The sequence below is a fragment of the Hydra viridissima genome, unplaced genomic scaffold (genome assembly GCF_058129835.1).
Source record: "Hydra viridissima isolate aposymbiotic clone 2 unplaced genomic scaffold, HvirCarnegie_v1 scaffold_8, whole genome shotgun sequence".
Lineage (NCBI taxonomy): Eukaryota > Metazoa > Cnidaria > Hydrozoa > Anthoathecata > Hydridae > Hydra > Hydra viridissima.
In genome coordinates, this window is record NW_028324307.1 from 8,814,346 (window position 1) to 8,837,078 (window position 22,733).

Sequence of the window (22,733 nt, forward strand, 5' to 3'; positions counted from 1 at the left end):
TTTCAGTACAGAGATAAGTCTTTTTTACACTAGAAAAAATTGAAATAATTTCTTATGAAATTTAAGCGAACATCAAATAGGTGACTTATTTACGCCAGAAAATGCATACATACATACATACATACATATACATACATACATACATACATACATACATACATACATACATACATACATACATACATACATACATACATACATACATACATACATACATACATACATTAACACAATAGAATATGCAGATGTTATTTTTTATATCTGTTTATTAACGTATATACATGTACATAGATCTATAAAATGTCAAGAGTTTTATAGTTGCAGAAAAATATTGCCTAACAAAAGCAAACCAAATGCTATGTTAAAAATCAAAGCATTCGATGAACAAATCTATAGCTCAAATCTCAGATTGTAATCATCCTGTTGTTGTAAATCAGCAAGTAAGTTGTCTGTTGCTGCTGTGAGCTCGATATCTTCCATTTTAAAGTTATTAATATCATCTTTATAACAATCTGCTGCAAACTCTTCAAGCTATAAAAACAGATTTCCATTAAAATTATCAATAGCTGACAAAACAGAACACAAGTAACATTTTTATATAATGTAAGTCTTTCATTAAAGATTTCAATACAACTATAAGTAACTTTCAATACTTAACAACAAATTTGTAATAACAATAACAGAAAATCTTTACTAAACTTTAAATATTTAAGTTTTTGCAGTCAGACTCATGAATCCTAGAATCTTGAAGAAATATTCATAAACGCAGCATAAAATGTATAAAAAACAAAACAAAACAAAAATGAAACAACCTGAATTTCGTTTTCTTCATCAACTTCTTCTTCACTTCCGTCAGATTCTTCAAAGTTAATACGTGATATGTCTTTATGAGCAACTCGTAAACATTCTTCAAAAGGTTGCTGTTCTGACGAATGCAAAATTGATACAACTTTACTTGAATTTTTTTTATTTTTCAGTTCAATAGAAGATTTCTCTTCAACAGCAATGCAATGTAAAGCACCATTTTTACTCTTAACAATAGATGAACGACCTGAAAATTAAGTATTAAGGTTTTAAAATACTTAACATAACATTTTATGAAATAAAAGTTAATTGTATAGAAAGAAAGAAAAAAAAAATGATTTCAGATAAAAAAAAAAAAAGTAAATATTTTTAAAGCTGTAAGAGCTGTTTGAGCTGAGTAAATGTTTACAAAGTTCTGAAAAACCTAGAAAATGGTGAAACTAGCTTGTGGAAGGTCAAAAAACCACGGTGCATAGGAACATGCTCTAAGACCTTGCAACACACCCCAAGAAATTTTTTTTTTTTGACTATCATCAGAAAACATTTCCTCATTCAAAAAATGTGAACAACAACCTTTTTAAGTGGGGGGCTGAGGAGAAATCCCATGCTTTAGGGGAGTACCCAGGAATTTTGTTGTTCAAGATAGGTAACTAAGAGGCATGGGGCATACTCAAATACCCGACCCTTAACTGCCCCCTTCCTAGAGCTACATCTCCTTTAATCTTAAAATTTCTTTTTTGTTTTATCATAAACTAGATCAAAGTTCATCGACAGATTTCAAATTTCATCAAAAAATCTTTTTTCATTTAAGATTTTTAACCATGCAAAGCTTAAAATTACCTCCAATAACTTTAAAAGGGTCTTAATTTTTAAACGAAATATCTCTTTTGATGTAATTTGAAATCTGTTGATGAACTTTGATCTAGTTTAATATAAAACAAGCAAAAAAGTGAAAATGGTTTTTAGGAACCTTACCCTAGGGGAAGGCTATTGGGTGTCGAGTAGGGTTTGCTAAAATCACTTATTACATTAAAAAAAAAAAAAAATTTCTGGTCTTTATGGTTGGATTATGATTGATATTTTACATTTCAAAATCATACTAAACGTTTGTTCATAGGAGGTTTAATGTTTTAGTTTTTACAAACTACATTCCTACAAATAGAAAGCTACTTTAAAAGTGCTTGTAGTTGTGAGCAACAACCGCGTTTTTTAGCGCCTCTATATAGTTTGGGCTGTGTTCTCCAACTTTTCTCATTCGCCAAAACTGATTGAAATCCTGATGAATGGATTCGAGAGCTTGTTTGGTCCAGTAACCTAAGCCTGTAGAATATAAGAAGTACAAAAGAAATGCAAGTTTATTTAACAAATATTTGTCATAATTTATGCAAATTTTACAATTAAACTGTTAAAGTAGAGTATTTAATTACTAATATTATAAATTATTTATCAAATTTAAAAATTATTTATCATAGTAAAGACTCCGCCTTTCGTGTCGACGAATTCGATAATATGTTGCTCAACTATGTGTACCTTCAAAGGAATTGTAGCCCTTAGATTTCTATAGCTCTTAGGGAACTCCTTTAAATCTTTGACAAAGTGGAGCTTAATGATTTTCCAAAACAAACAAGTACCCAAATGTATTTGGCGGCGGAAACTCCACGACTAGACTCCTGAAAAAACAGTTCAATGCTGTCTGTGTTTTTAAGCAATTTATTGCAAGCATTGCCTTCCAAACGATGCTGCCCTTGGTAGGACACTCTGCAGATGCATATCTTAGACAGATATTGGTTAACAAACTGTAACCCACACTCCTTGTTTTCAATTAATTTTTTTTTTTAATCTTTTTTAAAATTTTGTCTACAACACCTAACAATATACGTAGACCAAGATTATTTACAAGTTTTAATATTTGTTTGTTTTTCTCGCCTGTTAATAAAGGGGGGTTAACAACATTTGTGTACTTTTTTGCTTTTTTTAAATTTGCACCACCAGCCATCCATTGGTCGAACAATCTACACAAAGATTCTAGAGTATTATGATCAGCTTTTTGAAAGTCATGAGATGACGTCATGCAATACGGACAAGGTTGCTTTTATGTTGCAGTTTGTTTTCCAACCATTTGAAGAAAAGTCTTTAGATCTTCAGATACTGTGTAATCTAAGGATGAAATATTTAACTTATCCAAAATTAACTGCAAATTTTGGTATTTTCGTTTAATGAAGGCAAAATGGCCAATATAATAGTTTTACGGACGCTTGACTCTTCAAAATCTTTGCACGCATATCTGTCACACTTGCTCAGTTTCTCTGAAACTTTATTACTTTTTAATTCTGGTTTTAGGGTTATTGACAGTGTAACTTTAAGGAGCCCTTGCCCTCCATCTACACCTAATTTGATATCAACATCATTTATTCCTTGACTTCTGTGATGAAGTACCATTGCTACAAGCTCTTTAATGTCATTGCAATACACAATAGGAGTATCTTTTTCTACCAACTATACATCCATAAAAAATCAAAATGAATGATACAGATTACAATCTAGCTATCAAAAAATACTTTTTTTTGGTAATAGTTTACTAACCTCTTTGCTTTCATTTAGTTCTAATAGCAATGGGAGTTTATCACCATTGAATAATTTTCCAATCATTTCATTGTTCTCAATCAGTTTAATATTGAAACCAGATTCCACACCTTTCTGCCTGCCTCACTTCTCAGAAACTGTGCAACTTCAATCATGTTGCGATTACTTAGAAACCTTAATCAAGTTTTTACAAAAATTGGCTTTAAACTCATAAAGTTATTTTTAAAAGCATTTTTAAGCAACAAAAACTTACCTGGCATGTGATTTTAATTGAAGTTTGTTCAATTTACTTAAAGAAAAAAAAAGTTTTTTAACCTCAGTCTTTCTGAAAGAGACAGTGAGTTGCTTTGGACCAAAAGTTTTCAAAGCTAAGGTGTCCCCTGAGTCATTTGTGCGGAAATCTTTAATAGAACTGGACAGAATGTTCCTTGCGTTGTTGGGGATGTCGATTTTACAATGGCAGTTGTTGGGGATGTCGATTTTACAAATTCTTTTGTCTTTCTAATTTTGTACAGAGATGTGGAATTCCTTGTCCCACTTGGGCGTAGCAATCTTGACAAATTAGTCTTTCTGCAGGTTTATTTGAAACATCTTCAGCGCCTTGATAAACAAGTTCTCCCGACACACACTCAACCATGGTGGCCAATATTCTTTCCATTTTTGATTTGCGCCCATGTTCACAAATAAAACATTCACATTTTCTCCCTCTGATAATTCTGGTATTCAGGTCTAAATTTTATACCATATGTACAGCAACTATAATAACTAAAATAACGTAACTAAATTTTAACTAAAGTAAATTAAACATCAATACAGTTATAATTACCTTCATAACATGGCCGCATAGTTTTCAGTTTGTATGTCAACTTGTGTGAGGAGTTATTATGCAACTATTAACAATTAGCAACAGTTAGTTTTTACTAATTGTTAATAATTAAAGGTTGCTTTGCTTTGTTTTTATTTCAATAAAAATGTAAATAGAAAGTAATGAAAATTACATATCAGTCTGTAAATTTCAATGTTGAACAAACATTTTAAAATACTTAAAGAAAAAATTGATAAATCTATCACAAATATTTCTGAAAATCTAAATACAGAGGCATGGGCATGATTTTGTGGTGTTCAAAACGATCCCCGAATTCCCCCTAGGGTAAGGTTCCTAAAAACCCTTTTCAATTTTTTGTCTGTTTTTTATTAAACTAGATCAAAAAATATTTCGTTTAAAAATTAAGACCATTTAAAGTTATTTCAGGGGGTAATTGGAGGTAATTTTAAGCTTTGCATGGTTATAAATCTTAAATGAAAAAAGATTTTTTTGATGAAATTTGAAATCTGTCGATGAACTTTGATCTAGTTTATAATAGAACAAAAAAGAAATTTTAAGATTAAAGGAGATGTAGTTCTAGGAAGGGGGCAGTTAGGGGTCGGGTATTTGAGTATGTCCCATGCCTCTTAGTTACCAATCTTGAACAACAAAATTCCTGGATACTCCCCTAAATTATGTGATTTCTCCCCAGGCCCCCACTTAAAAAGATTGTCATTCACATTTTTTGAATGAGGAAATGTTTTCTGATGAGAATCAAAAAAAAAAAAAAATTCTTGGGATGTGTTTCAAGGTCTTAGAGCATGTTCCTATGCACCGTGCAACATTTTTTGGCAAAAAAAACAACGAAATAGGCACAAAGAAAAGGTCATTGCTAAATCCAGAGAAATGATCTTAATCAATCAGGACCAATCAAAAAAAAAAAAACATCTGAATAGCTCAATACAGCCAACTTTCTAGATAAGATTCAAAAATATAGAAAAAAATTTGCTTTGATTTTCAAATCTATATGCAAATTCATTTGAGAAAACACATTAACTCAACATACAGTTCTTGTAAAAATCAAAAGATCTTTAGTAAAAGGAGAATTTATCTAGAATGAGTCCTTGTTGATCTTTCTGAGATCAACAAATACCTACTTAAGGTTTGATATTTATGGTATTAGGGGTGTAGCAAACAGGTAGCTGAAGCATTACTTAAATTGACATTACCTAAATGGACATATGTGTTGCATAAACAGTGAAATGCAGAAATTATTCAAATCTGATGTATACTAACTATTTTTAGAAAAGAACTTACTTAGAAAAAATTCAAGAAAAATGAACTCTGTATTACTCTCTAACACACAAAAAAAAGTTTTCACTATTTCATCATTTTATAAATAAATTCTTAATAGAGTCCCAAACTAAATGAAAATAGCTGTGATAATATAGTTGAGTTTCTTGACTTATTCATGAAATTTATTATTAGAATATATTGATTTTGATAGATGTATCTTTACATAGAAATTATTGTTAAAATATAAACCACTGCTTGTATCATGAAATCATAAAAATAGATAACTACAACAAAAAAAGAAAACTTATACTCTAAGCATTATCATAAAAATTATTTATATTGCTCAGTTTTAACATATATAGGGACACAGCCTTTAAATGAGAGGGTGGGGGAAACTCCACTATCTACAAATAATATTTGTATGAGGCAGATATTTTTAGTGCATTGAGAGTAAAACTACTATTTAACTAATACAGACCTTCCTGTAATGCACTTTTCTCCTCTGTCAATGTTTCAATTTCATTTGCATTAAACAGTCGAGCAATTTGTATTGCTTCTTCACTAGGACATGATATCTGTAAAACAAAACGAGAGGCAATGAGGGTAAATTTTTGTCTAACAATTAATAAAAAAAAAACTAAAAAAACTTACAAGATCTTCATCAAGCATTATTCGATTGAACTTATTCAGTAACCATGTCTTACGTTCCAGAACATTTTTTGCATAACATTCAAAAAGGATATCAACTAAAAGAAACCTTTTGAAACTTAAAAAAAGAAACTAAGTTAAAACAATATTCAAAGAAAAGCAAATTTATTAGTGCAAATATTAGGAAATTTGTGTTGACTTAAAGTATAGAAAAATTAAAAACAGAAAATTCAGATTAATATTGTAAAAGATAAGTAAAAAGCATACACTTTAGTGAATCTTTTTTGTTGCTTTCATCATATGTACCAAAGATATGATATGGTACAAGCCTAGTAATGACATCATTTAAAGATTTAAATGGCATTTTTATTTCAGGCGAAACTACATGCATTTGATCTTCACTCAAGACACGCTTCCATCTGAAAATTTAAAAATATGGTAATAATGATATTAATGAAAAAAACCAGCTAATAAAAATTAAATTTTATTTGAAATTCTTTATTAATTTCATTTGCAGTTTTTTTTATCAATCACTCTAAAAATACTTGTACAATAAATAAAACAACTTACTTTTTAGTTAATCTATGTTCTGGTTGGGCAGCAACTTCAAAAGGGGCAGAGCGTTTGACTGAACGAACCTAGAAGTTAAAATATTGTGGCAAAATAAAACACTTTGAAATTTCATATTAATTCTCTATTAATCAAGCTATTAAATCTTTTCTAGGTATTTTTTTTTTCAAAGCATTAAAATCCACCCACCATTATTTAACATACAATGTATGTTAACTGATGGCACACACACTAGATGCATATTCTAACATCTTCCTGAAGAGCTTTTACCACTAACTTATTTTTTCTCAAAGTAGACTCATGAAGTGCCACAGTCAATATTTTGATGAAAAATAAAGTTAGTGGGGTTGGAGCACTTAATTTTTTTTTCACACAAAGTTTAATAAAAGTTCTTTTTTTTTTTTTGATAGTAAAAAACCATAAGTACACAAAAAAATGTTTAACCTTTTAATTTGTCAAAAAAAAACAACTAAAAATTGCTGATTATGATCAAGATATGTTGGGAACATGTATACTAACGTAACAAAATAAAAAAATGTAGAATCAAAAATACATAGCCTGCAAAATTTGAATACATACATACATACATACATACATACATACATACATACATACATACATACATACATATATACATACATACATACATACACACATATTGATTGGTTATGTATTATATCAAAATAATACAAAGCTCTTGTGCGTAATGAGTGCTCATTATTATAATATATATATATATGTTATTTAAATGGAGAAAAATAACATTTTAATAGTACTTAAAGTTTCGTGCTTTACTGCAATCATCAGCTATTGATTACCAGGCACTGAATTTTTTGAGGGCCTGAAGAGCTTTGTATTTTGATAAAGAAATTTTTTTCTTGTATAGTCTTACAGGGTCAACAATACTGACAGTTTTATTTGAAAGTCTAGCGTTGGAAAAAATAAGATAAAAGATAAATATCATTTTCTGTTACAATTTTAAAACATTTAAATCTTGTAAACTTGCAGTCTGGTCCTGTTTTGTGAATTAAAATTTTTAGTTTTTTTAGTTTTTTTAGTTTTCTTTTGCTCTTCCAAACATTTATAATTAATATTAATAGCTAATTAATAGCTGATTTGAAAGTTAATCAATATTAAGGTAATTAATAGCTGATGATTGCCGTAAGGCAAGAAACTTTAGATACTATTAAAATGTTGTTTTTCTCCATTTAAATAACAGATATATATATATATATATATATATATATATATATATATATATATATATGGGCAATTCCACGCACATGACGGTCGTAACATTTGACGCTTTTTTAGCCATTAAAAAACAACCAAGAATGGTATTTACAAGAAAATTTCCAGAAATGTTAAATACTATTATATAATTTAGTATGTAAAAGTTAAATCATTCAAGTGTTCAACTTATTTGAAAAATCAACTTAATGTAGCGTGACGGTCGTAATGCTTACTTTTTGACAAATCTAAACAAATAAACTTTGTCAATCTTTATGCAGCCATCTACACAGTGAAAAAAAAATCCTTTGCTGTGTTCTTTAACTACACATTGAACATACTATATGGTGAGTTTCATAGCTTTTGCTTGAAGTTTTCAGAGAATTTTGTTAAGTTTTATGTCGTGATGGTTGTAACGAAAAAGCCAAAAATGAAAAACAAATAACGCAATGAATGACATAATAAAAGATGAATGATTATAAAAACCAATTAAATTATGTTAAAAAATATGAATTTTATAACATTATCAAGGTTATCCATGATGGTTCTTCAATACTGGGATCGTTTTATTTGGAGTAGGCAACAAATGCTTAATGCTATTTATGTTCCCTGTGTTGATAAGTCTAACATAAGTTTTGCACCCATTTGATGCTAAGAGAAAGTCTTTAGTGTTTAAGATGACCAGTTCACGAGATTTTACCCTGTTCCAAACAAATCACTTTAACGACCCTCCTACTCCATCAACTGCTCCTTTACCGTGAGAGGTAGCAAAGAAGTTCCATTCTATACTTTGAAAATAATATTTCACAGAGCAATGTTGTATGAATTTGGCCATGTATCTATTTTTGAATTGAGTGCATGGACCATCACTCCATAATATAACTTTTTTTTATATAATTAATACAATAGAGGTCAAATATTTTACTTAAATATGTAGTAGTGGCGCGTTTTGATTTATCATTATCGTCGGATATTATTACAACTGATTTTGGCTCTAATTTGTAACGATAGATTACAACAGTAAACAAGGTAATAGTTGACTGTGACCAATAAGCAGATTGAACAGCATCTTGATAACCACATGTATAGTTTTGTGAATAATCAAAGTGTATCAAAATTTGGTCTGGTTCGAGATTTTCTTTTTGACTGCGGTACACAGTGATGATCTTCTTTAATCCACCAATTATAGGTGATTAAGGTATCCATGTCTCCGTTTTCGGGCAAATAAACTTTCAATAATTTACTATCACAACACAATGAACATTTCATTATCCAACATTGGTACGTTGGGGGCTTGCACAATACATAATTTTCTAACCATTTATTGCAATACAATAGAAAAGGTATTTTACTTGCCAAAGCACAACCACATTTTTCAAGCGGTGTATTTTTGCATGTAAGAATGTATGGAGGCCTTAATTCACAAAACTTACTCAATTTAATTGTTTTGCTAGCACTCTCCTCACAATACAGTTCATGCAGTTCCTTTAAATTCATAACTAAATAGCGCTTTTTAACTTTTTCTTCGTTGATTTTCATACAATCTTTTCTTCCAGGAGACAACTTATATATCTTCTCTTTCATAAAATACTTTTACTTTTTCAATTTCTTCTGATGTGAAGTGAACTCGATGTGTTTCTTTAGCAGTGCATAGGCCATATTCAGCACCCAACTGCTCTACAATAGTTTGTCTTTTATTTGGAGACTTTGGAAGAGCCTGTTTTGTCCTAAAAATATTATTTGATATAAAAGAAGCCAAATTATGTGTAAGCAATTGTATTAAAAAAGTTATGTTAGTATAATAAATACTTGTTTAATGCCTTTCTCACAATTTGCAGATATAAGAATTGTCTTGCGTGGAATTTAGACTGACTTTAGTATTGAAATCAAGTTTTTTTTTCATTCTTAGCCTTTGGTTGCAAACCTTCACCTGATTTTTTTGTTGGTTTTCTTTTCTTGGTGTCAATAACTGCCGGCTTAGATAACTTCTCTTTCTTTCTTTTTCTAACAAAGCTTTTCTGTTTCTTGCTCTATAAGCTTTCGATCTTTCAGCATCTGACTTTGGCATTTTAAATGTTGTTAAATATAATGGCTGCTGTTTGTAATTTATGCTCCGTTATATATTTTTTAAAAACCCACGAAATGTTGTAAAATAAAAATTTACAACATTTTGCAATTTTTTGAAATTAGTTATTCATAGTTTCAAAAAAAACTTTAACAAGTTTAGTAATAAAATGAATAAACATACTGCAAATTAAACAATAAACAAAATTGATTTATATTATAAATTGGTTTAAATGATGTACATCGTTTGAAATGAATTGAATCGTTCGCGCTTAAGTCAAGAAGCCGTGATGGAAAAACAAACATTTTGTGATGGTCAGAACGTACTTAGTAACATGTTGAAATGGTGATCTAAAGCACTTGAATGTTTTTTTTTGAAACGATGATAAAATATGTATGAGTATCTTAACTTTTACCATGATTGTAGTTTTAAAAAATTTGATACGAAGCATAGAAAAAACTTTTCAACTTTTTTTCGTGATGGTCGTAACGTCTTGTTTTCATTAGCATGCTCTTCTTATAGACCTAGTTAGAGTTTGTTCTTATAAAAAATATTATGCATAATGTTTAATTTTGCCTTTTAGTCAAACTTAGAAGTAAAAGTTATTTAAAAAAACAGCACTGAAACCTTTTTCAACGCTTCACAACATGACTATATATAAATGTCAAAAAATGCTCATATTCCTTACAACTTTAAAAGTATGTTAACATAATTATAAAACATTTTTTTTAATAAATTTTTTTCTTAAAAGTATTCCTAAATAGTTGGAAAATAAATTTAATGAAGTTATTATATGTCACCATGAAATTTTTTTTTTTTTCCTCTTTTATGTGGAATTGCCCATATATATATATATATATATATATATATATATATATATATATATATATATATATATATATATATATATATATATATATATATATATATGGGCGATTCCACGTAAAACTACACAGGAAAAAACAGCAGTCACATTTTGTAATTTTTAAAGTTTATGCCTCTATTCTACATATAGTCATAAATAGTATGTACTAAACTACTTTTCAATTGAAAAACGAAAAAATAGTTAGGAAAATTAGAGAAGAAAAAAAACCAATCCAATCGAAAAAGAGATTAAGTCCATTTTTTACAAAGAAAAAAAAAGCAAAATCACAAAAACTTATGCAATAATTAGCATCATGTGATCTGAGAGTCCAATGAAATGCAACGCTGATGAAAACAACATTTAAGATGGTGGATGTTGTTGAACAAGTTCATATTGCAAATAACCCAAAGAAGAGAAAAATAGTTGGAAGTGTGTGTATATATCTATATGTATGTATGTATGTATGTATGTATGTATGTATGTATGTATGTATGTATGTATGTATGTATGTATGTATGTATGTATGTATGTATGTATGTATGTATGTATGTATGTATGTATATATATATATACACAGCTGTCCATAATTATTTGAATGATACTACTTTTTAAACTTTTAAATTTTTACTAACAAGGAAAAAATTAAAAATAAAAATCACTTGAAATATATGCTTTACTACTATTAAAATTGCACACACACAAAAAAAAGTCAATTAATTTAGTAGCAATAACCATGTTACATAATTGTAATGTTTTGCATAATCTTTTTAAAGTCTATTTTATGCCACTCACTTTAAGTTTTCACTCTTAGGCATTATTTTCTTTGACATTTCTAATTCATTTAATAAAGGTTTAGTAGGGTAAAGAATGGGAAGGTTAATTCATTCTTTCAATTATTTTATCATTTTCAAATTCACTTAATTGATTTCTACAAATTTTTGAGGAATGTTTTGGATCATTATCTGTTTGAAAAATATATGGTTCTCCAACTATCCAACTTCTTGAAGGGATGACATAATTTTTAGAATGCCAAGACACTTCTTCTGTAACTATACAATCTATTTTAACAATATCAGCAATATTATTACAACCAAAACAAACCTCCTACTATAACACAACTTCCATCATGTTTTTCAGTTAACACCATACTCTGCTTCATCATCTAAACACCCACTTGAGAAAATATGAAATCATTTATTGCTAAATTTATGATTTTTTTTTTTAATTTTTTTATTTAAACAATCTATAAACATTTACATCACTATGATTTTACCAATATTATAAAAAAAAAATAATTAAAAGAAATATAAAATTTATATACTTTTTTAAAAATTTATGTCATTCAAATAATTATGGACAGTAGTTCATAAATATATACCATCATGATTATCATCAATCTTTTTTTAAAGATAAAATCAATGATCAAAAGTAATGTTCTAAACTATATAAAAATAACTTACTTTATTATTCAATGTGCTAGTAGGCTTCTTTAAATGTTGCATAAAAAACTGTTTTTGTTCATCTTGAGTTCCACCAGTTATTGAACTTTTTAAAATGGAAGAAATTAACATTGAGTTTGATAGACCAGTTTTTGGTAACTGACCATTGGCTAAACCAGTCATTCCCAATTGCTTTAAAAGTTGGTCTTTCTGAATAGGTGACAAGTTATTTATTTGCTTGTTAAATGAAATGCTAAGATCAGTATTTTTATCAATAAAATTTGTAGAAGAAAGACTAGTAGGAACTATAATAGATTTTTGAACTGTGTTCTGGCCAGAGACATTTTTACTTGAAGAAGATAGAACTTTTTGTGTTGTAAATATAGATGAATTTGAAACCAAGTTAAAGTTTAATACAGAACTTTTTACAGGGTTACTCCGCATGCTACTAGAAGAAATGACATTCTGTTGAGAAACAATTGGTTGAACAAGTTTATTTTGCTGCATTAACAATGATTTTTGCAACTCAGCTATTTGGGCAGAAGACAACTGAGATGCATTTACTAATTGTGTGGATAAAACAGTATTTCCACTAGGCAATTGAACAAGAACTGGTCTGACATTTTGCATTGAGACTGTTGGGTTAATTAGGAAAAACTGGTCATTGGTACTATTAGTTAACAATCTTCCATTAGTTACAGTGTTTGGTGATACTGATTTGTTGACCATATTAGTAAGACTTGATAATAACTTTAAAGATGCATTTTGTTGTGATGTTTGCAACAAGTTCATACTTTGAGACTGAATTTGCAGTTTTGCTTGCACACCAGGTTGGATTGTAGAAGTGTTAGCTCCTAAATGTCTCTGTTGTTTTTGTCGGATGTGCTTTTGGTTTTCAACCTTAAAGAATAATGTTAACAAATAAACAAATTTAAAACAAATTGATCAATGTTCAATCAAATTTTTGATTTTTAATAGTACATCTTTATTACAACCAAGTTTACGTGCTTTCACTTGCTTTGAAAAAACAGCAATAACAAAACATTCTTAAAAATATCTTCCATGGAAGCGTTTTTGAAAAAATAGTAGGAGTGTTAAAAAAAACTATTTTAGCTGATTTGGAATCAATTTATTGTTTTATACTCAATTGTCTTTTTGAGATATTACACCATTGTGGAATGAATGGACATGGTTATATGCAAAACTAATATCTTGAAGAAACTGATTGAGTAAATATGTTTTACATAAGAAAAAAAGATCTTAAGTAATCAGATACTGATACTATTTATCATGTGTTTATTAAAAACTTTAGAGATAATTATTGTATACATAAAGTTTTTTATAAAAGTTATCTAAATAACTTTTAAAAAAACTAGATGTCTACAATAATTATCTCTAGCGTTTTTGAAGAATTCTAATACCTTACTGGTTAAAAAAAAAAGAAAAGAAAATAGTAAAGGAATTATTAAAGATATCACAAATGAAAACACCTGAACATCTATTCAAATCATGTTAAAAAATATTAGAGATTATGCAACTCATTATCTTAAAATTACCTGATTTCTTTTAGAGTTTAAACTCCGTTAACTCTTTATACTGCTTTACTAACAAATTTATTGCAGACAACATGTTTTGCTAGAATTAGAACTAACATGACTTTGTGCAGCTGATGCTTTGGCACCACTTTCTTGTTTATAACAATTTTTACTACAACCATTTATTTCAACCATTGCCATTCACCAGTTATCATTTGCCTCCAATACCTACCACTACTGATAATTTTCAACTTGTTAAGATATAACTTGCAATTGCGTATAATTATAAATAAATTTTTTAATGTTTTAATTATAAATACATTTTAAATGTTTTAATTCAAATGAAGCATGAAACAATCCAAATACTTAACTCTCTAATATTTATTAAAACTTCTGTTATCCTAAAAAAACAGCATTTAACTACTAAATTAAAAAAGAGTATTCTAACTTAAGCCTTATATTTACACATGTATATTAAGAACTTTTTAATTAAAAAAAGTGGCAGTGTATCGATGAATGGTATCAGTATTACATAGTATTATCAACAAAAATTAAAGGCAGCAAAACAATCTTGACAAAATGTCAGCATTAATAAGTTTTGTTTTGTAAATAATATTTTAAAAAAAGAAAAAACACATAAAAGAAATCTCACTTGTTGAATCAACTGTTGCTGCAATGCAAAAAGTTCATTTTGTTGTGGCTTTTGTTTTAGCTGACTTTGTTGATGGTGGATGGCTTGTTCCAGCGTTTGTTGTTGTACTTGATTTTTAATAATGGTAAGGTTTGATTGCTGTTGCTAAAGGAATTATCTTACTATTTAAAGTTTTAAAATGGATAAATTAAAACAAATGTCTAACTAAAACATGTTATAAATATTTGTGTCAAAAAGTTTTCATCTCTAACATTTAGTGTTACAGTTAAAAAACATTGTTTAGAAGAGATCCATTTAAGAATTTATTTTTCACTATATTGATAAATGTAAGAGTTATCTTTTTGAACAATTCTCAAATCTCTAATAACCTAACAATATAGTTGAAAAATGACTTTCATCATAAATTCAACAAAAAATTACAACTTGAATAAAGAGTTTAAAATATTAAACGCGCATTTATTTTATCTTCATTTTAAAAAGTTTCACTATAATCATTAAACAATATTTTATTATTATAATATTTATTTTTTCTTATTAGAAAGAAAGTATTTCTTACTGGCTAAGGTATTGATATTCAGATTCTCCATATATAATTATGTAATGATAATATCTTCATATGTAATTATGAAATTATGTAAAAATGCAAATTACAATTAAAAAAACACATAGTAATTGAAACATAAAATTATCGAACTTACTTGTAGTTGTTTGAGTTGTTGCTGCCTACATATATTTTGTAGATTTTCATTCTGTTTAAGTGCAATATTTGAAGATTGTTTAGCTAGAGAAACCTTTGTAGTAGTATTACAAGAAGATTGTTGCAAATTCAGTTGGGTAGTTTGAGTAGCTTGTTTACTGGAACCAGTAGTTTGCAAAGATGGGATTGTGGATATTGAAGTAACTAAATGCAACTGCTGAGTATTTTGGAGTATTTGTTGCTTAACTTGATCTTGATTAAGCTGGGATAAACCCTGATTCATTATCAATCCTTTACTTTGTGTAAATAAATGAGGATCAGTTTTTTCTAAAGTTTGTAAATGTTCACTCATTGTTTTATCAAAAGAAGAGGAAACAACAGAAACAGTAAAAGTTCTCAATGGTGAATTAGAAGAAGCTTCTAACAAAGTGCTTTGAAGTGATGTGCAAACAGCTACACTTTGAGAGTTTATTGTTACAGAACTAGTTACAGGAAAATGAGAAAGACGAATGGCTTGTGTGTTACCACTAGATGTAGAACTTACTATTTCCATTTTTGGTCGTATACTTTGTACAAATGATTTTGGACGTATAGATTGGAACGAACTCATTGATATAGGATGGATGTGCTGTAATGCAGGTAGTTGATTATTTTTTATAAGATTTGGATTAACAACTAAAGGCAAACCATTGTTTGAAACTTGCTGTGTATACTGTTGATCACTAGTTGAGCTTGGAATAAGTAGAACTGGGTTGTGCTGTAAACTACTTTGTATAACTTCTTGCGAATTTAGGGTTAGCTTTGGCGAAACATTAATTGCTTGAGTTAGTTTACTGGGATTATTAACAATCAAAACTTTTCCTGAAACTCCTTAAAAATAACGAAAAAAATTCATAGACTTTATTTTTTAAAATAACTCTCAAAACTTTTAAATATATATAAGTATAATCATTGAGGATTATGCATACTCCTTTATATCTAAAAGGTTTATCTTTCTAAAATATTTTTCAATTAATTATGCAATTAATAAAAATCTATTTATCATTATATATATATATATATATATATATATATATATATATATATATATATATATATATATATATATATATACAGCAGCGTGCAAAAGTAACCGGAAAAGCGCATAACTTGATATAACTATTGAATGAAAAGTCCAATTTCTTTCAAATTTTTTACTGAAATGTCAAAAAATTGATTACAATTCTAAAAACAAACGAGTTTTTACTAAGTCTAAGCAATCTAATCTTAAAAGTTCATTTTTTTGAAATATGTGCATGCAAAAGTATCGGAACGGAAAAAATACTTAAAGTAGATTTTTTTTTTAAATGTTTTTTAATCAAAAATGTTGTAATTTAAAGTAAATTTCTGTATTACTTCTTCGGGAAATCCTTGGCATTGATTACTGCTTTACAGCGACAAGGCATTGAGTCCACCAGCTTCATAATCACATTATTAGATTTTTTCCCATTCTTGTTTCAGAGTTTTAAATATATCATGTTTACTTGTTGGTTTTCAACCTGAAATTTGTAGATCAAGGTATTCCCATAGTTATTCCATAAATCAATTTTTTTTGGTCTTGAAAAAGTCTTTCACAAGGGTTGAAGTGTGCTTTGGGTCACTGTCCTGCTGAAATATCTATCTTTGAGGCATTTTGACTTTAGCATGTGGTAGCATATTATCCTTAATGATATCTTGGTACACATTTTCGTCCATTATGCCATCAATCAAATGGATGGAACCGACACAATCTCTATTGAAGCAACACCAAACCATAACATCTCCACCTACATGCTTTACTGTTGGTAGCTGGCATTTAGGATTGTTTCTATGGCCTTTTGGTTGATGAACTTATCTAATACCATCAGTTCCAAATAACATAAACTTAGATTCATCACTAAAAAGTACTTTCAACCATTGTTCTCTTGACCTATTCAAATGTTCATTTGCAATCTCAAACGTACTTTTTGATTCTTTGTAGAAATAAAAAGTTTCTTTGAAGGATGTCTTCCAAATGGCTTTGCAGACCTCAAACGATGCTTGGTTGTGTCAACACTACATCTTACATTACTAAATTCTTTCATTTCAGCATTTAATAAGACAGCATTTTTGCATGGACCATTTTTTACAGCACAAATTAAACTTTTATCTTGTCTTTCAGATGTAATTTGAGGCCTTCCTGACTTTACAGAGATTCTATTGAAACTTCTTTCCTTATATTTTTTATATATATTCGCCACTGCTGATTTTCCTATATCAAACTGATCCTCTGTCTCTTGTAGTTCTGCCTTGTTCAATAGCACACAATACCGCTTTTTTGACAGCTAAACTTGTATAAACTTGCTTTGTCATTTTTAAAATTTATCCAAAACAATCTTCTTTTTAGTTAAAAATACTTTACGTTTTATTCTGGTTACTTTTGCACACTACTCTCTCTCTCTCTCTCTCTCTCTCTCTCTCTCTCTCTCTCTCTCTCTCTCTCTCTCTCTCTCTCTCTCTCTCTCTCTCTCTCTCTCTCTCTCTCTCTCTCTCTCTCTCTCTCTCTCTCTCTCTCTCTCTCTCTCTCTCTCTCTCTCTCTCTCTCTCTCTCTCTCTCTCTCTCTCTCTATATATATATATATATATATATATATATATTATCATTTTTAATTTTCAGTATTTTATTGAGATGGTCAGTATTTTATTTAAATGGTCAGAAAATTAACCAAGTGGTCAGTTATTTAATTAAAATTATCTGTATTTTAAATAAAATGATCTGTATTTTAAATAAAATAATCTGTATTTTAAATTAAGTGATCTGTATTTTAAATTTAACAATCTGTATTTTAAACTAATATTTAATGATCTATAACTTAAAAAAAATGATCTGTAATTTAACTAAAGTATTATGAACTAAAGTAATTAGATAAAATTTACAAATAGACTGCCATTTCTATCTGAGTACTGAACAAAGAAAGTTTAAAAAAATGGAAAACTTTGTTCCAGAATACAAAGTTTTTAATGATGCTTGCTCTTCTATTGTCTCAAAGTCTTCTAGTGAAGAAGAAATTGAGACAATAGAAGAGCAAGCATCATTGAAATCAAGGAAACAGAAATGAAAATGAGTGGATAATATGTGAAACACACCCGAATAAGAAAGATGCAATTGGAGGTTAACTGTTTTTAGGCCATCAGACAGCTTGGTCTCAGATAGTTAGGTCCTTTACATTTAGGTCAACAATCTTTTAGGCCTAAGAGCCATTTACGTATACACAAATTTAGATTAATTGCACATTTGGAGAGAGAAGAGAGAGAGAGAAGAGAGAAGAGAGAGAGAGAGAGGAGACATGTTTTGCTCTCTCCCCTTTTTCCTCTCTCCTCTAACTATCTCTCTCTTTCCCTTTTCTTCTCTTTCTCTCTCTCTTCCTCCTCTTCTTTTTATTTACTTCACAAATATTTTTTTCAGCAATAACAGCAGAAGATCAAATGGAGTTATCATTATTCCAATTACACTAATGATGGGAAAAAATCATACTATAGATGTAAAGCCATTCAAAGATGCAAAGAGCAATGTGATGATGCAGTTTATCTTTTATTTTATTTAGCAAGTAATAATGTAATCAATTACAGAACTGAAAATGGACATGAATATGACAGTAACAACATGTCAAAAGAAGCCATCCCAATTTTTTTAAAGACTCAAATCAACAAAATGTGTGACTTACTTATGAAACCAAAAAGAATTTTAAAAACCCTTGTAGATAATAGCCACCAAATCCAAATGAAACAACTTGAAAACTATACAACTGCTTACAAAAAGAAAAAGTACGGCAGTACATCAATTTCTCTTGGGAATTAGAAAAATGGTGCATAGACAATAATAATGTTCCCAACAGTGAGGATGAACCTTTCATAGTAAACTGCAAAATAGTTTACTCTGATGGTTTAGATGTCAAACAAGAAAATGTCCGAGACAATTCGAAATTTCAAATTTTTGTATCAACAAAAAGACTTATGTCAAGCTTTAGGAAAAGATAAATTACATTTTGATGCTACGCCCAAATTAAATTGGCAAGGGTTCCCTGCATTACTAGTTGGGACCACTGATATGGATTGTCATTTTCATGTATTTGAAATGGCCAAGTGTTCCAATAAATAAACTGCAGATTTCAAGTTTATATTTGAAAACATTTCTTATGGTTTGGCAAAAATCAACCAGGGAGGGTATGAACCTGAAGTAATTTACCTGCAAATGATGAAATAAAAACTACTCAGTCAAAATTACATCAAAGAAATGAAATGGAAGACTTTTGATCAATTCAAACAAAAAGCATTGTTAATTATAGTCAAAGTCTGGACTTTAACTATGATTAACAATCAAGAAAATTGGTCACATAATGTTTGTAGTTGTCCAGATTTCTTTAAGAAATTCATGTGCAAACATATTGTTGGTTTTGCAATTCGAATGAAGTATTGTAAACCCCCACTGGCAGCAAAAGATGCTCCTATTGGTGAAAAAAGAAAACGTGGGAGGCCAGAAAAAGCTACTAAAGCATTACTATGAGACTGATCACATTTTCATATTGTTAAATATTTGGAGAAAAAATATTTTTCAAAATTGTATAAAGTTTTTACTGACCAATTTTAATTTTTATATTGACCAACTTTAATATTTATACTGACCAATGTTATTTTTATACTGTCCAATTTTATTTTTTATACTGACAAAACTAAAGGGAAATACTGACCATTTGTTTAAAATACTGGCCCAAAATTATATATCTACTGACCAAAAAATACTGAACAAAAAAATACTCTCTCTCTCTGTCACTATAATGAACTTTTGATGTAACTTTTAGTGACTTTATGTCACTATAATGAACTTTTGTTACATCAAAAGTTCATTATAGTGACATAAAGTAATTTTAGAGAAAAATTAGGGGAAATAGAGTTTAGTTCATTACATTAAGATATTTATGTCATCATGGGTTTGTTATATTTAGATTTTACAGTAACTATTTTCTTATATTAACTTGTTAACTAAGCATAACATTTACAGTGTGTCCAAAAGGTTACATAGGGCAAATTTTTAATAATATTGGTCTAGTTTTTTTGATGATAAAATTGTGAAAACAAAAGATTTAGTTTTTAAGTAACCTTTGATTTAATTTTTTTTTAAAGATTTTATATTTAAGTAACTTTAAGTAAAAAAATTTGCAATCAAAATTTACAACTTTATATATACAAAAATACAACAGTAATTCTGCCAAACCTCTGATAAATGTTGTCTAAGATTTTCAACTTAAATTATCTTATATTTGGCTAGTTTTTCATCAATCCAGCACAATGCTTATAAGGATTTAAATCAGGCAACCAAGCAATATCTGTATAATCAATAACTTTTGTGTCTATATTGATTGATTCTACCGGTATATATTGCTGAGACCTTTGAGACAAATACATCCCCATATTCCATTCTTTAACAGACCAAATGAGTTTTTCTTGGCAGATTTGGTCAAAAGCACTCAATTGTTCAAAATTTTACCAGATCAGATTTGGGAATATTTAAAAAATCATTTAACATTTCATGAAAATGTTTTTGGTGGGGTATTATAATTTATAGATAACAAATATCATTTTCAGAGGAAACACGTGTTGGATTGATTAAATAAGTTAAAAATACACAATTCATTTAAAATTATTGGTCATTTATTAACAGGTAAAAAATCAGTAAATTATAAAAAAGAGGGAAGTGTTTCACATGCACAAAAAGGTGGTTATAAACAGAAGAGCTCTTACTCTAACTAATAAAAAAAAAAAAAATTAAAATTTTTTTTTTGTTGTTTTGACAATTTTAACATCAAAAAACTAGATTGATGTCATAAAAAAATTCCCCTCAAACTTTCTGGACATACTGTATATTGTAGTTAGCAAAAATAATATGAGTCTTATACAAATTGACATACAAATGATGAATGCATTAGAATAAAAAGCTTTGATGCAAGAAACTTATTCTAATATTGGATAAATTAGTGCATTTTAAACATTAACTAATCCATACTTTTAAACCTTTTGTAGACATTTTCTGTCCATAAATATCTTAATATTACTTAGGTCCACAAAAGTTGTCCAGAAGAACTTCATTATTAAACATGAATCAATACTAAACTCCCTCTTGCATTCCAAAATTATTTTTATGCAAGGCATTTAGATAATTCAAACACCTTGACTTTAATTCAAATTACCTTTTAATTTGTTTTTTTTTTCTTTTTTCAAATTCAAATTGCTTTTCAATTAAAATATGAAAAAACTCAAGTCAGAAAAGTATTAACATGGATTTCTTATAAGGTTAATTCTTCAAGAAAATCATCAATTCAATTTGAAAAGCAAAGCAACATAGCCATTTGCAGTATTTTTCAATCTTGTCATTGACCTTTGTAGTGGTTTTGTTGAAATAAAATCAGGCTGTGACATTTGTTGTATCAATATGTATTTCTTCTTCTAGACTGTTCTATCAATTCACAATAATAATATTCAGGGTTGTATAAATAGTTAGTTTTTTTTATTTATCAATTCTATCAATCCAAATCATGGATAAGGTTAAAACTTTCATTAAACAGAAAGGAAAGAGTAGATACCAAAAACTTGTGCAATTTTCATCCATGTCAATGCTACTTTAAAGTTATCATTTTGGGCTGAAAAAACATCACTGTAAGCTATTACATATTTTTGATTAGTGATCTTTCATATGCTTTTAAACACATGATGCTGCTTCCTGTGCACCTCTCAAAGCTATAGTTTTATCTCATACATACAACTTGACATTTTCATCATGAAAATTCAGGAAAATACAAGTTAAATACATACAAATTTTGTTTATAATAAAAGTAGTGAAAAGCTAGTAAAACAGAAAGTTTTGAAAATCAAATGAGAATCCATAACATTCTCTAGATTTCTCTTTTGATTTTGCTGGTCTTCTACCATACACTCTGAAATGCTTGTTTAGCACTTTGCAAATATAAATTGTAACTTTATCTAATATAACTTCTTTTCCTCATCACTGCATGCTTTGTTTTTCCTCTTCAGTAAAATGCACTTTTGGCATATCTTTTTGAGGAGTTTGGAAATTTAAACTTAACTCAGTATTACTTTCCTTTAGGTCCACTCCTTAATGAATGATTGTTTATTTTCCTAATATTTTTTACATAAAGGCTACACATTTCTCTTATATCTAATTCAGGACTTACTTATATTCAACCAGGAGTGTGATGAGGCCTGGTGTAATGGCTCTCATTTCCTAGGAAACCTATAATATATTCATATATAGCTTCCAATTATTACTACTTGATAGAAAAATATTTTAGCTGCATTTTCTCATAGATCTTCCAGAAGTTCTAAGTCACCTTTGTTTTATAAATCCTTTATACTGTAGTTTCATAGATATAGATTCTGGGTTTTAAACTATTATTGGTTCAAAAAAAATTGATTTTCTTTCATCATATTCTATGCAATCTAAACTCTTTTTTTGAGCAAAAGCAACCCTTATT

General features: G+C 28.5%; 1 protein-coding gene across 7 annotated transcripts in view; it reads right to left on the reverse strand.

Annotated features, from left to right (window-relative positions):
• Positions 1–22,733, reverse strand: part of LOC145186273 (uncharacterized) — a 26,637-nt gene continuing 3,904 nt past the window's right edge. For 2 of the 7 annotated variants that reach the window (XM_090095653.1, XM_090095655.1), the window contains exons 4-12: positions 15,191–16,059; positions 14,493–14,636; positions 12,327–13,205; positions 6,707–6,774; positions 6,404–6,555; positions 6,140–6,234; positions 5,967–6,063; positions 813–1,051; positions 1–531 (exon numbers count right to left, since the gene is read on the reverse strand). In XM_090095653.1, coding sequence (XP_089951779.1) covers positions 391–531; positions 813–1,051; positions 5,967–6,063; positions 6,140–6,234; positions 6,404–6,555; positions 6,707–6,774; positions 12,327–13,205; positions 14,493–14,636; positions 15,191–16,059 — 2,684 coding nt within the window. In that variant the 3' untranslated portion in view covers positions 1–390. Of the gene's footprint in view, positions 532–812; positions 1,052–1,974; positions 2,125–2,630; positions 3,301–3,362; positions 4,117–5,966; positions 6,064–6,139; positions 6,235–6,403; positions 6,556–6,706; positions 6,775–12,326; positions 13,206–14,492; positions 14,637–15,190; positions 16,060–22,733 lie in introns of those variants that run through there. The other 5 variants (XR_016454914.1, XM_090095656.1, XR_016454915.1 and 2 more) reach the window with 5 other exon arrangements.